Consider the following 17171-nt stretch of genomic DNA (forward strand, 5'->3'; position numbering starts at 1 on the left):
TATGTGGTGTTTTCAAGATGTCTCGCTTGCTACCTTTTTTGTGAAACACTTTTAGTTCAAATTGAATTGAGTATTGCTTTTGAAAGGTTTGGATGAAAACGGCTTTGCAAGCTGCGGGTAACTTAGGCACCGAATGGATTGTCTAGATGTTGTGATAAGCTGGCTTAGCTAGGGGGCTGTTCGATCCCGGGATAGGGTCGGTGAACGGCAACGGTGGGTAATTTTCAATAAACTTTAACGGTCAGTTTGGTGGGGTTTTTTTTCATGGATTGTAACTCTGGTCTGCAGCCACCGTTGGCTGGCTACTACTGTCTGATTTCTGCGTTCCAAACATAATAGTGCGGATGCTCGAACCAAACACCCTTTTCGCCCAGCTGAAGCACATTGCGAAGCATGAAGAAGCACTCGGTCCGATCCCGGATCCCAGAAAGCCGATTGACAAATGTAATGCTTGTATCAATTTGCAACAAATGATCGTTAGCCGGCACATTTTTTTTTTCTGCAAAACGATCACTTACCCTCCAAATGATGTCCACTTCAAAGCGCGCAGAACCAACCTCTGGGTAGGACCACCGTCACCAGCCGGCCAAGCAAACAAGTGAAACAACACAGGATGCCTGATGCTGGCATGGCAACTGGAATCTAGCTGTTCCAAGCAGAGTACACTCGACGCGACGATCCCGACAGGTAACACACGGCACGACACGGCGGTCGATATACTGCCAAACGGATCTGCACAGGATGGACTGTCAGACTCCGCCGCCTGCTATCAGAGAGACGGCAGCAGCCAGAACATGGAGACGGCGGATGTTGCGATGAAGGACCATGTTATGAAGGCGAGGATCACCGAGAGCTCGTACCGCCCGCACGACAGCTGCGGGTACATCCTGCAGAAGTGGACGTCCCTCTCGAACAGGATGGTCACGCCGGCTGAGGCGGAGGCGGCTGCAAATGACAAGATCGCCGTCACCTGCAACAACGAAACCGCATCTTAATGTCCCACTAAAGGTTTCTTTAGATAAATTTTTGTAGTGGAAGTGAAATCAGATGCAAGGGTACAGCATATAGCACTCCCGTTTCCTAGAAAAAAAAATGTTGCTGTACTGAATTGGCTAAAAAAGGGCAGGAGATAGCAGACATGAAGAAAATTCTGCAAAAGATTTCTAAGAATCATTTTCAACCATGCATAGCAAAAGACCCACTTTCAAGATTGATCAAGTTGAGTCTGAATCTTTTCGACATCAACCAATTTTTGCATACACAACATTCCAGACCCATGGATTGGCTCCATCTAATAGTTCATATTCAGTGTTTCGTATTCTGCCATCCATGTCCAATCTAAGCAATTCAGTCGTTCCAATCCAACAGCCAATATCTTCCCACTCGCAATTCATACCAGAAGAACTAGTTAATTAGTTTGTCACAGTTTTGTTGGTTTCTTAACCCTGGTACAATTGTATTTTACAGATAGTCATTCCATATCCTTCTCTAACAAAACAAAAAAAGATAATAAATGGTAAATACTACTTAAGTTATTTACATTCTCTGTTAGCATGCAGAAGTAGGCATGCAGCTCTCCTGCATGTTCGAGGAAAAAAAAGTGAATGCGGAAATTGATTCGACAGGAGAAAAAGACAATCCAGAAACTAAAGTATCATGCAAAAGTAATGCAAGAACACATTCCTAGTTTATCATCCCTGATGCAAAAGAAAAAATTTAGGGAAGGTGAATTACTTATTCAAGTCATACTTTCCTCTAGGCTAACCACCCTATAGTAAAATCAAAAGGTGACTCGAACTGTTCACTAGAGCAGTAAATTTTAAGAATAATTTAAATGTAAGTACTTGAGCAATAAAAAGGTAAATAAATCACACTTACCCAGTCCCCGACAACAAACAGGCTTACAAGCACAGGGTTGTGAAGATCTCTCTTAGTCTTCAAAGAGTAGATATCAAGACAAGCAAGGCCGAAACTCCAAAGAAGCTGTAGGCCCATTGAAGCAATCAAGTAGCTGAAAGAAAAAATCAGAATAAGATACAAAGTAGCAATGTATGATACCCCAATATATGCATAAATAAGTATTGAGCTCATGCCCAACTGCCCAAGCCATTCTGAACATTACTCAATAACTTTCTTTTTTTCTCGAACTATGCAGGAGAGCTGCATGTCATTTCATTAAGAAAGAATAGAAAGTACAAAAGAAAAGGGACATCCCCTAATCCTAGCACTGACAACACACCCCAACACACTCAAAAACTAGAACAGACTCGCCACCAAGCGAAAAACAAAAAACACGACCAGGAACACCATGCCTAAGAGGCTGAGGCTGGTGCGAGTGACCTAGCGAGCAAATCCCTGAGTTTAGAAGCCCCTGACAAGCACCAGAGAGTGCTCTCATGATTATGTTACAGTCTCAAAACATAAAAGCTGAGCAGGAGAGAACCATTTATGCATCAATGCAGTAGCCAAGACATGTAACACATTGAAATACAACTCAGACTAGGAGATTCCAACTATCACAGTTGAAAAAATAAGTGTAAAGAAAGAATAATGTCATTGGAACACATGCACATGCAAGTCATGCTCAACATTGTAGCTGTATTCTGTAAAGTGTTTTTCATTTATCTCTGCCCAGGAATTGAACTCCAGAGCTATCCTAGCTAATCAGTATTCTAATTCTAATGAAAAACCCTAGGCCCAAGCAAACATCCTGCCAGTCACCGTAGTAAAGATTAGGAAAGCAAATATTAGGTTCACCTATTTTTTTATATAAATGAATTAATAGCGACCAACCTAGGAGGAACTGCATGCTTTTTTTATTATTAATTAAGAAGAAATAGGCACCCATATTCGCTAAGACGAGGACTTGAACTTGGGTGATCTGGGAGTACAAACACGCCCTCCACCAACTGAGCTAGGCTCAGTTCCTACAAAACTCAACCAACCTACGAGGAACTAGGTGAATTTTTAATTAAGAAGAACTAGGCACCCAAATTTGCCTCAATGAGTTGAACTTGGTGGTCTGGGCCTACATCCAACACCCTTGACCAACTGAGCTGTAGACTCAGTTCCTGTCATTTTAGCCCATTACGGCCCATGAGATGGAGCAGCCTGAGGCCAACTAGGGCCAGCGCACTGTTCTTGCACATACTGTTCCTGCTAACAGTAACCATGTTATAGTGGGATTTTTATTAGAGATGAGATTATATTGAGTTGGTCCTTAATATAGAGATTTGAACCTGGATGTGTGGCCTTCTCAATGAGAGACTCTACCAACGGAGTGATCTCAACACCCACAGTTCTCACCCATTTCAAAAAGAAACATTGCAATATATAAAATGCTGCGGCCTGTTTTCAGAGGATGGCACTACTATTTAACTACTTTATATTACTGCGAAAACAAGTGCCACAGCTTCACCACCAAAAAAAAAGTCAGTTGAAAATTCATGAATTGTATGCCTTGAACCAGCAATGGCTAGAAATAAGTTATGAAGTTATCATGTGTAAAGAGCTGTCAGACTCTGTAATGCATCTAAATCTATGCCATATATGCCTTCATTTCATTTGAATCACCAGAAGCCATACTTCTAACCCAAATGGTGATACAATTTACAAAACATACCAAATATTAATTAGTTGACTAATTGGAAACTGGCACCTACACCATCTAATTATCTAGGTAGCCCTCCTTGAAAAGCGCAGATAATCAATACAGTTCATTAATGCAAAAATTTGGTAATAATGAAAAACATAAAACGAGTTGTGAAGAGCAACATCATTCAAGAACTATGTATCAAAGATTTCGGTTGAAGCAACGATCCAGCTGCCTGAGAATTATGTTCTCCATAAGAACAGCTTGTAAGTTGAGAATTCTAGGTAACACAAGACATCGGCCATTTGATTCACGCATACCAAAATTAAGAAATTTTACCTTGAGTGTCGCATAATAGAGGAATAGAGAGAGGAGGAAGTACCAGAAGGCTGGGTAGTTGATGAAGTCAAAATCAGAAGCCATGACAACAAGGGAAGCAGTCGCAAAGATGCCTTGTAAGATCCGCAGAGAAAAACTTTGTAAGGTTCCTGGGTGTATCAGTACATCTCTAATCCTAAAAGATCAATGCATCTTGGTGGCACTTTCACAGAACAAGTCTGGATGAGGCTTATATGGTGGGGGGCTGAAGGTGGTGGCCACCACCGCAATTTGGAGGAGCAGTGGATGGACAGGTCAGGAGAACAAAATAAACCCTAGGTGCAGGCAGTAACTTATATTTGTGAGGTGTGAATAGGGATAAGGAGTTAAGGACTAATAAGATATGGAGGGAAACAACAGCTAATGGGCCTAGGGCCATCCCATAGAATTTTGGGGCCCCGTCCGAAATTCTGAATTAGGCCCTTAACTGCCGAAGTAAAAAAAAATTACACACCTCCTTAATCTCAGTTTCCTAAAATATCCAAACTTTTCAGTCAAGCATGTGAATGCTCAGCGCTAGTGAGTTTAGAGGGAAGGTCGAGGCATTAGAGCCAGTTGATTGATGATGTGGGCCCTTGGAGGAGGATGTTGTTTGTAGATCAGGACAGCACCATGGGTATGCTTACATACGCAACATATCCAGGGAGGAGATGAAGGGGATGCCCATGAAGGTCGGGCATCCACGGTGGATTTGTTGGAAGCAACAAGACAATGGGCTCTAACAGAGTTAACTTTAAGATGCGATCCAAGAATGATCTACACCATTGATAGAACACGATGGTACAATGATCGGTGGAACAAATCATGGGAGTCAACAGTGCTAAAATAGAAATAGGTGGAAATAATAATGGTATGTTTGCAAACCGGTTCATGGGGGTGCTATACAGGCAATTTGGCCATTTTATTAGACAACTACTCCTTCCATCCCAAATTACTATTCGTTTTGGCTTTTCTATGATATGCATCTAGATATATGCTATGCCTAGATTCGTAGCAAAAGCTATGTACCTAGAAAAGCCAAAACGAATAGTAATTTGGGACGGAGGGAGTAAATCTTAGATTGATATAGCAAACTTCTCAAAAATGTAGGCAAATTGACAAAATTATCATGAAAGTAATAAATTTAAGGTCTCGTATCACAGAACATACAATTTAGTTCAACGTTACAACGCAACACTCTGTATACTTTTCAAACAAGTAGCACCATGAGCCACCATGGTAACCCATCTGGAGAACAAGTCACAATACAAATAAGAAAAGAAAATTCACTCACAATGGCGCTACTTTGGGACCAATCCCCTATAGAGAACTAATCCAAGCTGGTGAAGACAGAAAGTAGCGGGAAATATACTTAAGCAACCAGAAAACTCCACATCGTAGGGAGCAGCATTTTTTGACAGTACTCGACTAACTAAAAAAATACAGCATCTTCAGCTAGCCGCATTGGACCAAGAACCACTTATTCAAGGTACATGGTACATTGTGCTCGTCCAAAACCCAAACGCGCACACATTGTGAATTCTCAACGAAATTCGAAGAAGCAGCTGCACATTTCGTTCCCACAAGGCTTAACAAAGCAATGAAATTCACACTTTTACCTAACCGCAGGGGCTAGCCAACTAATGCAGCACGCAAGAAGCAACTAAGCGGAGGGAAAGGAGAGGGATAGAGGATGGAAGCGGCGTTACCAGAAGGCGGTGTAGTTGGAGAAGCCGTACGCGGTGGCCATGGCAGCCATGGACCCGCCGGCAGACACGCATTGCGACAGGCGCAGCGCCATGCCGCTCCAGGTCCCCGGGCTCCCCAACACATCCTTCATCCCCGATAGCCGGTGGGCGAGCGCGAGAGGAGAGAAGGGCACCAGCGCCGGAGAAAGGGCGGCCGCCGCCGGTGGGAGGTCTGGCGAGGCTGGACACCCAAACCCTCACCGCGGATCTGTACTAGTACTCTAGTACTCGCTAGCTTCTGCAAAATGGGAAAGGAGCCAGCAAAGGGAGAGTGGCTGAGCCACTGCTGTGACTGGAGCAGCTCTACGAACCTAGTATAGTAGTATATAAGTATATATAAAGATTTAAATATTCTTGATTATAAATGATTTAGTAATTATTACATGTGAAAAAAGTGATATTTTAAATGGAATGACCTTTCAAACTTTATGCTAGTGTCAAAAATAAAATTTTAGTGATGTCATTTGTATTCTTTTACCATAATATCCTTAATACTATACTACTCATGTATACTACCCATATCATAGGTGAATGTTTCAATAGTATACAATTAATCTTGACCGTTGGATTGTATACTAATCTTTTTAAATACTAGTATAGCCTAGTATTGTGCACCGTAAAAGAACTCTTATTTGGATGGCCGGGATAGAGGGGCTGTTATCGTCTTGTAGTAGCATGTGGGGCGCTTGTCGTGCTTAGATCATATTGTATACTATAAAAAAATATGACTATTTAAATTCCTATAATTTGGTAACTAAAATCCGGCTAATGGTATAATCCTAGGATAAAAAGAACTACGGACGTGCTAGCGCCCGGACGTCCGATAATTGTTTTTATCGGACGCTCCGTCGCAACATTGAAAAATAACTATCGAAACATCAAAAATCAACACTTGCAACATGAAAACATGCACTAAAAATAGTTTTGGAACTCATGCACGCCATCCATCTCATTATAGGATAAAAAATCCCTGGCGCAACATTTCATCATGTTTCACACAATATTCATCAGAAGATAAATTTGCAACACCTTTACGTGCATGAAACATCTCGAATCGCTTTGTGCAACATTCAAAATAGACACATTGCAACAATAAAAATCACAGGTTGCAAATCTCAAATAGAAACAATCTTGCGATCTCGGCCAAATCAAGTATTGCTACAACAAAAAAAGCATCTCTTACAGTATTGCAACAATAAAAAAATATCTCTTACATCATTGCAACAACGAAAGAAGAAGAGGCCGAAACAAAGAAAAACAACCATATGCAACATCGTGAACAAGTTGGTGCAACACCCGATTGCTAGCAAGTCGGACTGTTGCAAACAGATGAAACATCAAAAGCCAACTGTTGCAACATCCAAAAATCTCTACTGCAACACCAGGAGGTACCTATCGCAACATGGAGCCGTAAGTAGGCGCGAGCTTCTACTGCTCCGGTTCGCTACGACGTCGAGCATCACGCGGAGGAGACGGAGCCCGCTCAGATCCACAACGACCAACCGGCGGGACAACCGTCCGACGCAGCCACCGGTGCCGCCTTCGTCGCCGAGAAGCCTCCAAGGGTGGGAGGAAGACGCGGCGTCATGGGGTCGTAGATGCAGAGGCCGGTATGCTCCGTGAACAGGGCACTACGGTGGAGGATGAGGAGGCTGCCGCAGGACTCCATGGGTGTGTACCTATCAAAACACATCTGATGCAAACGCCCGCCACGGCTTGCCGCGCGACCCCCGCGTGGTGCCGCATTTGGTGCTCGTCAAGGCTCTGTTCATGGAGGAAGAGCGGCACCGTAGGGCCGGTAGGCAGCGGAGATCCGGGACCGAACACTAAGGAGCAGCGCTAGCTCGGCACATTCAACACGAGGGAGGCAGTTGCCATCGTCTACAACCACGCCGCTGCGACTGATTGAGGAAGAAGGATGTCTGATTTTTTCTAAGCTCAATCGGTGGAAGGTGGGACCTAGGGGTAGTAGAAAATGAGTGGATGAGAATGAAAGCATGTGTCCTGAACGGTGGAAGGTGGGACTAAGAACGTTCGATTTTTCAAGTCCTCTCCGGACGTTAGGTTCCTAGCATTTCCGAAAGAACTATTAATGGTTGGCTTTGTACAATCTCTATCCATAAAGATTTCTAAAATCTCTATCTCATCTTAGCGAGCATTAAAACTATTAAGGCTTTGTACAATCTCTATCCATAAACTAGATTTCTAAAATCTCTATCTCATCTTAGCGAGCATTAAAACTATTAAGGTTTGTTTGGACGCTGACTATAACCGGCCACGCCGCATGTTTGGTTCGCCTGACTCGCGGCGAGTTGTGGCAGATAAATCTAAGTGCCGAACATTTGGTGAGAGTTACAAGGGAAAAGCACATAGACGCGCTAGACTTTAATTTTTGGGCAAGCTGCATCGTCTTAGTCAAGAAGCAAACAGAGGCTAACATTAGTTGCGGCGTATTCTAGACAACAACCAAATGGAGCTTAAAGTGGTGTCTATGTCTATTTCACTGTCCTCCTATGTCTTGGAGCACACTTGTTCGTTATAAAGGTCACTACTCGCCACTGAAATCATGGGACACCCTAGGTCGAAGCTGGCTAAATAGGAATGATACTTCGGCTACATGGACTTAAACATTCCACTCCCTTGGTATGCTCCCAGTGGAGCAAACCCGTGTGCCTCCCTGCAAGATGTCACTATCTTGCTAGCTAGTACCTCTACCTCGTTGAAATTTTTGAAATGAATTTCGCATTTTAAAGCACTCTTGAAAAAAGGAAAAAAATCTTTGAAACAGGTCCAATTCTTCGAGTTCAAAGATTATCAAATTTGAACTCAAAATCTCCAAATCAAGTAGAAAATCAGTTATCTAACTCAGATTTTGGTGTTCAGTTTTTACAAGAGAACTTGGGTGGAAATTTTCAGAATGCACTTAGCACTTTCTAGATGATGCATATATAGAGTTGATTTCACGGTATACTCCCGCTTGAATATAAGCATTTTCTAAATGTTCTTGGAGCTGATTCGTGATCCACTCCTAATTAAATTGTGGTTCACCTTAGCTTCTTCCTCCCTGGAGCAAACATTACAAAATTATTTATTTGATTAGGGTGAGTGGTGACCTGACTTGCTTCACTCCATTGTAATTTTTGGTGTGCATAATCAAATTCAGCAGGGAAACAATAATGATTTGCGGTCTGCCACACGCCATCAAGTAGATTGGAGCTCCCCTATATCACTACAACTGCAAACAAAGTTGCGCATGTGAATTATTTCGCCTTGTACATAGTGCCTTTTTTTTTATATATATGTCTGGTTCCAAATGCCAATCCACAAAGCCTGGATGAGCTACCAAGTACGAGAGAGATAGATGCACATCTGAGGTCTGAGCTCAGGATATATGAACAGGCGAACAGCTCGTACCCCACACTAGCTATATAACCAGGGCATTAGGACCTTCTTGAAGAAATCGGTCATTCTTGAAGAGATCTTAGCTTGAAAAAGAAAAAAAATGAAAGAGGAAAAGGGAAAGGGGGCAAAAACAAAAAAAAAACAAGAAGAGTAAAACATGCGAGCGTCATGCTCGAAAGAACAACGGAGCCGCAGTTTGTTTCAGGCTAGGGAATGAAAAACATACACATAGGCGGTGTAGTAGCCGGAGCCGTTGGCGGTGACCATGGCCGCGATGGAGAAGACGGCGCAGAGGCACTGCGACACCCGCAGCACCAGGCCGGCTCTCGTTCCCGGCCTCCCCACCACCTCCTTCATCTCCGATCCCGATCCGGTCCCTGCTGCTGGATCGATTACTCTGAGGGGCGAGCGACCGCCGGTAGCTAGACGCGGTGGATTGCAGGAGCAGGGATTAGAGCACACCGATCGAGCGAGAGCGAGGGAGAAGAAAACCCCATCCTCTTTTCAGTTTTCACGCCGCGTGCGAGCGAGCCGCTTGCCTCCTGGAGTGGTAGAGGTAGCGTACTAGTAGTTGCCCTATTGCGAGACGCGAGCGGAGTTGGGGAGGAGCGGAATGGGCCGATCGGGCAGAGAGCACGTGCCGTGTGCTCTTCTCACTTGTATTATTTGGCTGCAACAGCTTTGGTGTAACGTTCCAAAGAATTGTGCAAAATAAACATTGACCAGACAAGCTGACGAGTCCATAAATAATTGACCTCGTTAAGTATGGATGGTCAAAGACCGTGGTTACGTAGATATTGCCAATATGATTCTGTTTGATTATACATATGCCCCTACAGGAAACCTTAAATTTGTCGAGTGTTTTCTTTTTGCCGAGTGTTTTTTTTCGAGCACTCGGCAAACAAGCTCTTCGCCGAGTGTCAAGCCAAAAACACTCGGCAAAAAAAAAACACTCGGCAAATCGGGGCTTTGCCGAGTGTCAAATAAAAAACACTCGGCAAAGCCCCCTCTTTGCCGAGTGTCAAATAAAAAACACTCGGCAAAGCCTCGGCAAATAGGGGGGTTTGCCGAGTGTCAAAAAAAAACACTAGGCAAGTGCCTAGTGTTTTTTTTAACACTCGGCAAAAAAATAATTTTTTTTTCTCTTTTCACCATGAAATTTTTTCTACTCCCCACATACAACATGTAGTACTCCATGTTAAAATTTGGTATATTTTTGAATTTATTTGCTATATTTAATTAATTAATTGCATTTCAAGGGAATTTTTGGTATAAGTCAAATTTGAACTGCAAGTGATTCAAATTATGGAATAAAATGAGTAGAAAAATGATATTCATGTTATTTGGACCAATTTGAGACATGACCCATGAAATGAAAAGAAATTTCGAACATCTTGTTCAGGAAACACGACCATGAACGTGTGGCAGTAGTATTTTTAAATTGTAAAAAAAAATAATCAAAGTCTGAAAATCTTAAGATTTGTCATGATGTGATGATATAATACGTGGAGGCTGTGGAAAAAAATTGAGAAGGTTTTGCATATTTCATCATGTACGATGATTACAAACCGAAGCATCTCAGAAGAAGAATAGTAACTTTGAGAAGGATTCGATAAAATTTAGAGTCGAAGTGACGGTCGAGTTCGGTTTGACTATAAAACTTTTTGTATAGTCAGTAGAGAACCTATATTGGTTCGTGTGAAAATTTGGTATTTTTTTGAAACTGTTGGATATTTTTAAAAAAAAATTCAAAAAAAGTTTGCCGAGTGTCCTACGTTGGACACTCGGCAAAGAAACTCTTTACCGAGTGTCCACGTAGGACACTCGGCACAGAACGCCCCCACCCTCAAAACAATCCCCCCGCCTCCCCCCCGACAGACCGCCTCCCCAACTCCTCCAGCGCCCCCCCCGGCCCCCTCCGCCGCCGCCGCCGCCCTCTCTCCCTCTCCCTCTCCCTCTCCCTCTCCTACCGACGCCCCCCTCCCCCACCTTCCTCTCCCGACGCCCCCCTCCCCCACCTTCCTCTCCCGCAGCGACCGCCCCCGCCGCCCTCCCCCCCTCTCCCTCTCCCTCTCCTACCGGCGCCCCTCCCCCTCCTCTCCCCTCCTCCCTCCCTCGCGTGGGGCGCCCCTCTCCCCAGATCCGGCCGGATCCGGCGGGGAATCCACCCATCCTCGCCGGATCCGGCGGGGACTCGCGTAAGGAGCCCCGGATCCGGCGGGCGTGAATAGTAACGGCGGACGTGGATGGAGGCTGGCGGCGGCGGTGGTGGCGATGTGGATGGTGGCGGCGGCGGCGGTGTGGATGGTGGTGGTGCGGCCGCCGCCTCCCCCGGTTCCGACGCCGCCGCCTCCCTCCTCCAGATCCGCCGGCGCGGACGGTGCCCCTCCCCTCCCTCTCCGGCGTGGGCGGCGCCCCTCCCCTCCCTCTCCGGCGCGGGCGGCACCCCTCCCCTCCCTCTCCTCCGGCGGGCGGCGCCCCTCCCCTCCCTCTCCTCCGGCCCTTCCCCTCCCGGTGGTGGTGGTGGTGCTGCTGGCGGCCGGTGGCGGCGGTGGCCGGTGGCAGTGCTGGAGGTGTTGGCTTTCGGCGGCGGCCGGTGGCGGTGCTGGCGGTGGTGGCTGGCGGCGGCGGCCGGCGGCCGGAACAGGTTTTTTTTTTTCAACAATTGTGTGCCGAGTGTTTTCTGGCCACTCGGCAAAGTCTTTGCCGAGTGCGCGATAGAAAACACTCGGCAAATCCTTGTTTGCCGTCACTAAGTTTGCCGTGTGCCGTTTGCCGAGTGTTACACTCGGCAAACGGCTCGCCGAGTGTATTTCGCCCTTCGCCGAGTGCCAGGGGCACTCGGCGAATTTCTTGTTTCCCGTAGTGTGCCCTGCTTGGATTTTGCTCGAGAATGTGAAGTGGGCTGAATATGTTTACACCGTTGGGCGAGAAGGATTCACTCAAGCTCTGGATCTAATACATAACAGAGATGTCTTTTTATTTGGTGCAATTAGTTAAGTGGTTCAAAAGTCATGGTCAAAACAACAAGCAACTCAGAAATTAAGTTGTGTAGATATAACCATGCATACCAAAAATTGTATCTAGAAAAGTTAAAACGACCTACAATTTTGAATAGAGAGAGTGTTCCTTATTTTAATTTTTCCCCACATCTTTGGGTAGTTCCGATGCCAAGGGCATGACGTTGGGTTCTCATCGAGATTAAGTATGTTTTCGGGTTTACTTTCTTTCAAGTAATAACTAGCTACGATGCATTTAATTGGTCTATTTGCACCGGCGTCAATAAGAATCGACACGAATAAAGATATAAACTTACCGGTGTTATTTCACCCCAGCACGTTTACTTAAATGCACTGGCATAAATATTTTAATATTATAGCCAGTTTAAAAATTAACCTATTAGAATAGTGATTAAATGTAGCTGTGTGAATTTTGATCGATTGGGATGAATTTGAACGGTTACACGCGCGATAGTCAAGAGAGAAGTTGAAGCACTCAGGTCAGGGTGTGAAGTGGAGAGAGAAGTTGAACCGCTGGAGAGAGAAATTGAACCGCTCAGGTCTCCTCGATGAAGGGGTGTGAAATCGAGAAGTTGCAGGACTTCATCTTCGACAATGGTTACCAGACATCGAGTATTAGTTGTGTATATTCCCAGCATTTCATCGATAATTTTGATCGTCATCTCACTCAACATCGTCTCTGTGCCCCACGCCTCTTTGCTTCCTTTGATCCATCGAAGCCCCTTCTCCAAAAGTGTAAGTTGTGATACGTACATGATCTCAAAATTTCTTTTGTTAATTTATTTTATAGCCGAATTATTTCTGAATCTTAATTTGTATCCTTTAATCTAGATCTAGATATGGCTGGCATAGACGATGTCGAGTGGCCGCCAACACCAATTGACGAAAGTTCGTCTCTCACCGCATGCTTAATCAACTTGACATCAGCCCTGGTAATCAGACAGAACTTGTGGTGACTCCTAGCCCTAGCTCTATTCTGGTGTTGAGTCCATTCATGTTCCATTCCTGGGTCCAGCGTGCCTGAGCACCCCTTCCTTTGGAGCTAAGCCTCCATGGGAAAATTAAAGGACCTCACCCCTGCGGTCCTGCCTTTTGAAATTGCTATTGAATATAAATTTCAAAAATATGATTTGGGTGTATAAATCCCCACTAAAATTTAATGTCCTTTGGCCACAGAAGTAATTAAGACAATGTATTTCTAAATGGTCTATGATACAGACAATGGAAGCCTGGATTTATGCATTCAGAGCCATCGGCTTAGATTCACAAGCTTCCACCCCCATTGAAAGTTAATTAAATGCCTCAAGCACAAGCAGAGTCACAACAGGACACTTCAATTTATCTTTCATACTATATTATAACCAGTAGGGACTACCTCCTGTATATTTCTTTTGAAATGAAATCAGCGGAAAAGTTGCCGATTATATTAAAAAAAAGAAAAGCTCATATTAGAAAAAATACATATAAGTCACTCGACAAGTGAGACGAGCAGCCAAAACGTGGAACCAGCAGATGCAGCTATGAATGACCATGCCATGAAAGCTAGGATGACTGAAACTTCATATCGACTGCATGAAAGATACTGGTAATCGTGCACCCTGCAGAATTGGGAATCTCTCACGAGAAGGATGGCCACGCCAGCTGAGGAAGAAGCTGCTGCCATCGAGGCAATCCCCAATACCTGTCACAAATACATCGCTCATATAATCTGCCCAAGGTCTCGGTTGCTAGTTGTTTGATAGTATGGGAAGAAAAAGGATCAAGCAATATGACATTCCAACATTCATCAAGGAAAGAAAAAAAATGTTCCTAAAATCAAATTGGAAGTTCATGCTATTCATTACATGAACTACTCAACTCCGTGCTTTTAGAAAAATTGAAATGTTAGTGATGGAATAGTTGAAGAGACAAAAGTAAACTGCTTATACCCAATCACCGATGAGGTACTTCCATACATGCCGAGTGTTGTGAAGATCCCAGTTAGTCTTCAAAGAATGAATATCAATACAAGCAAGGATGAAACTCCAAATAAGCTGCAGGCTCATTGATAAAGCCATGAAGCTGGAAGAAGAAGAAAGAGAGATCAGAATGCATGGTTGGATAGAAATCAATAGGACTGTAGATGATTTCAAGGATGCTCATTATTCTGAACGGTAATAATTCATTAAAGAATCAAGTACTCCCAATTCTGCAGGGTGCACGATTACCAGTATCTCAGCTATGTACGTACTGTACGTTCCTAGCGAGCCCCTCCCGCTCTATTATTACTTGGATAGTTAATGAACGTAAATCTTGGTTTTCGCAATATTTTTTATGACGCGTATTTCTCATGGTGAAGCCCGTCCAGTTCAACTATTCAAACTTAACTCCCAATTCATATAGACAGTAGATCATTTACGGGCAAAAGTTCCCACGCAGTAAATATGGTGCGAACGAAATGCCTGACAAACACTTGATTCTCCATCAACGTTTTCCACTCACCGCACTAAAAAAAGGTCAAAAAATAGAAGCTGAATGTCAAAAAATAGAAGCTGTAAGCTAGGTACACTGATTTGCGGCAAAACAAAAAGAAGAAAACATAAAAATAAACCATCAAAAATCAAATTTCTTGAAGGCCCAAACTTTACAATATGAAACTACTGAACTGTAGGGAGCATCAACGTATCTTATTTCACAAGTTAACATCAGTTCATTAGTTCTGAGATTGGCATCACAAAGAAACTTTATATATAGAATGTTTAGCATACTGCATCCAAATCCAGAAGGCACACGCGGCTGCACCTCGAGAAACCATTCTCCGTCTAGATTTGCAAGAAGCAAACCCACCACTTTGTTGATTCCTATGCGTTGTAGGAACCAGAAACATCATTACCTAGACGTACGCAAAAAATCAGTTTGGGGGGCATTACCAGAAAGCGGAGTAGTTTGTGAAGCCGAAAGCGGAGGCCATGGCTGCCAGAGAGGCGGCGGCGCACACGAACTGCGACACCCGCAGCGCCAAGCCGCTCCACGTCCCTGGGCTCCCCAGTATGTCCTTCATCTCTTCGCCGAGCTATAGACCAGTTCCTGCGCGAGGCTAGCACTAGCTAGCTGCAGCAGGTTGGAAGAGGAAGAGGGAGAGCCAGCTGGTACAGACACTTTTAATTTCTGTGCTCTCTTGATTGTGCGGATCGGAGCTGGTAGCTGGGATGGATCACCTGGTCTGGCGCTCGCATCCTTGATCTTTATTACCCATCCATTCCAAATTATAAGTCATTCTAAGAATTTTAGAGAGTCAAAGTATCTCAAGTTTGACCAAATTTATATGATAATATAATAACATTTATGATGTCATCTAAGTATCATTAGATTCTTCATCAATTATATTTTCATAGTATACCTATTTGATGTCATAAATCTTTATAATTTTCTCTATAATTTTAGTCAAACTTGAGATGCTTTGACTCTCCAAGATTCTTGGAATGGAGGGAGTAGATGGTATGGATCCTGTCATCGTCTCGCAGCAGTCGCCACTCGCCATGCTGAGAATTATTGCATTGGTTGCATGTATTGTGCTGCTTGCTTCCGGATATTGCCTCCTACTCCTAGACGACGTCAACCAAATTAAGTAGTACTCCCTCCGTTCCAAATTATAGGTCGTTTTGACTTTTCTAGATACATAGATATTATTATGCATCTAGACATAGGGTATATCTAAGTGCATAACAAAGTCTATGAATCTAATAAAGTTAAAACGACCTATAATTTGGAACGGAGGGAGTAGGTGTCTACTGATTTTTGAAGCTACGTACATATCTGGTAGCACTAGTGTTTCCTGTGTGTTTATAAAGCTAGAATCCACATGACCAATTGGCCATCAGTTGAGTGTAAATTAGAAACTTATTAATTCACCCACCAGCTTTGGTTCCCTTGTTTATACACATACGTCCGCCTTCAGGCAGGGCCGGGTGAGTATATATGACAATAGCTCATCCTCCTCTCTCTTCTAGTGCTAGACCGGCCATTCATTTTCCTCCGCGAGGTGGGCCCATCGTTCCCTTTTTGGAGCCTCACTGGAAAGAAGGGATCCAGGTTGACTCTCTTGAGTCTTGACAGCATAGTTTTTCCCTGCTACATAAGCAAGCGTGACTGTGTCCATCCATGAATTTTTAGCGAGTGGCAAGCTTCGCTCTCTGCTGCTGAAAATTTTCAACATGTTTTCGGGCATTCGTATCGGATTTAGTTTTACGTCCGTTTCGTGAAATGGAGACGCGAGGTTGTCCTTGCACTACTCCTTCGGCACGAGAAGCGCATGCTTGCATCAGTCTTGGTCGATCGCGGTTAAAGCTATAATTCACGGTGCATATGGGTGGCCATGCAGGTCCGTCTTAGAAGTCATGTGCACTTTCCTCATGTTCATGGGTCATTATTCATTAACATAATCAACTACTAGTAGTTCATGGGTCATTAGCGTGCTGGTTTCTTCATGTCTCTTTTGTGAGGCCATGTGCATCCCCATTACTTAGAAGTCGGGAGGATTTCAAAAAAATTTACCAACTTGATGTAATGATCTTGGAATTAATTAACCTTCCTTTATCAAAAAAATGGTTAACAGAGTGACTTTTCCTAACACTTCCACGAGCATCTTTTGTAGTCCATTAGTTCCAAACTATAAGTCCACCTTACCTTTTTCCTATGTCAAAATTCTTTTAACTTTGACTAAGTGTATAGGTAAAAACACCAAAATTTGTGACATTCAAAGCAGTTTCATTAAAATTTACCATGAAATATGCTTTAATAATGCATTTATTATTATAGATGTTAAGGGCCTGTTTGGGAAGGGGGTGTTAAAGTTTAACACCCCTTTTTAACAGATTTTAACACTTTTGGTTGCCAAACACAAGTGTTAAAGATGAAGTGTTAAAATTTAACACCCCTCTTTTCATAAACACATGGAGGGGGTGTTAAAATGTGCTAAAAGTGTTAAAAGTGGTCCCCCTCCCCACTTATTCCCTGGTTGCCCCCCTCTCTCTCCTCTTCTTTCTCTTCCATTGCCCCCATCTTCCTTTCCCC

The 17171-nt window shown here is 43.8% G+C and overlaps 2 protein-coding genes across 4 annotated transcripts in view; both read right to left on the reverse strand.

The window, feature by feature from the left end:
- Window positions 1-394: 394 nt before the first annotated feature.
- Window positions 395-9636, reverse strand: LOC101775603 (CASP-like protein 5B3). 2 transcript variants are annotated; one of them, XM_022824209.1, is made up of 3 exons: window positions 9326-9636; window positions 1879-2011; window positions 395-970 (listed from the first exon to the last, which is right to left on the reverse strand). In XM_022824209.1, the coding sequence occupies exons 1-3, from the start codon at window positions 9454-9456 to the stop codon at window positions 770-772; spliced, it is 465 nt and encodes a 154-aa protein (XP_022679944.1). In that variant the 5' UTR covers window positions 9457-9636; the 3' UTR covers window positions 395-769. The 2 variants fall into 2 exon arrangements, with proteins under 2 accessions (XP_022679944.1, XP_004956394.1); XM_004956337.2 differs by lacking the exon at window positions 9326-9636 and adding an exon at window positions 5659-6002.
- Window positions 9637-13341: 3705 nt separating this feature from the next.
- LOC101776009 (CASP-like protein 5B3) overlaps window positions 13342-17171 on the reverse strand; it is a 6278-nt gene continuing 2448 nt past the window's right edge. Inside the window, exons 1-3 of one of the 2 annotated variants that reach the window (XM_004956338.2) lie at window positions 15029-15426; window positions 14048-14180; window positions 13342-13800 (exon numbers count right to left, since the gene is read on the reverse strand). In XM_004956338.2, coding sequence (XP_004956395.1) covers window positions 13588-13800; window positions 14048-14180; window positions 15029-15159 — 477 coding nt within the window. In that variant the 5' untranslated portion in view covers window positions 15160-15426 and the 3' untranslated portion in view covers window positions 13342-13587. Of the gene's footprint in view, window positions 13801-14047; window positions 14181-15028; window positions 15427-17171 lie in introns of those variants that run through there. The other variant, XM_022824022.1, reaches the window with a different exon arrangement.

This window comes from Setaria italica, chromosome II (genome assembly GCF_000263155.2).
Source record: "Setaria italica strain Yugu1 chromosome II, Setaria_italica_v2.0, whole genome shotgun sequence".
Classification (NCBI taxonomy): Eukaryota; Viridiplantae; Streptophyta; class Magnoliopsida; order Poales; family Poaceae; genus Setaria; species Setaria italica.

Bases quoted from the DNA above. Each gene is read 5' to 3' on its own strand.
- LOC101775603 (XM_022824209.1), bottom strand. From the start codon at position 9,456: ATGAAGGAGGTGGTGGGGAGGCCGGGAACGAGAGCCGGCCTGGTGCTG. The intron at 2,012-9,325 runs GTATGTTTTTCA...TTTTTCTTTCAG, and splicing joins GGCTACTACACCGCCTATGT to CTACTTGATTGCTTCAATGG. The intron at 971-1,878 runs GTAAGTGTGATT...TCGTTGTTGCAG, and splicing joins TGTTTGTTGTCGGGGACTGG to GTGACGGCGATCTTGTCATT.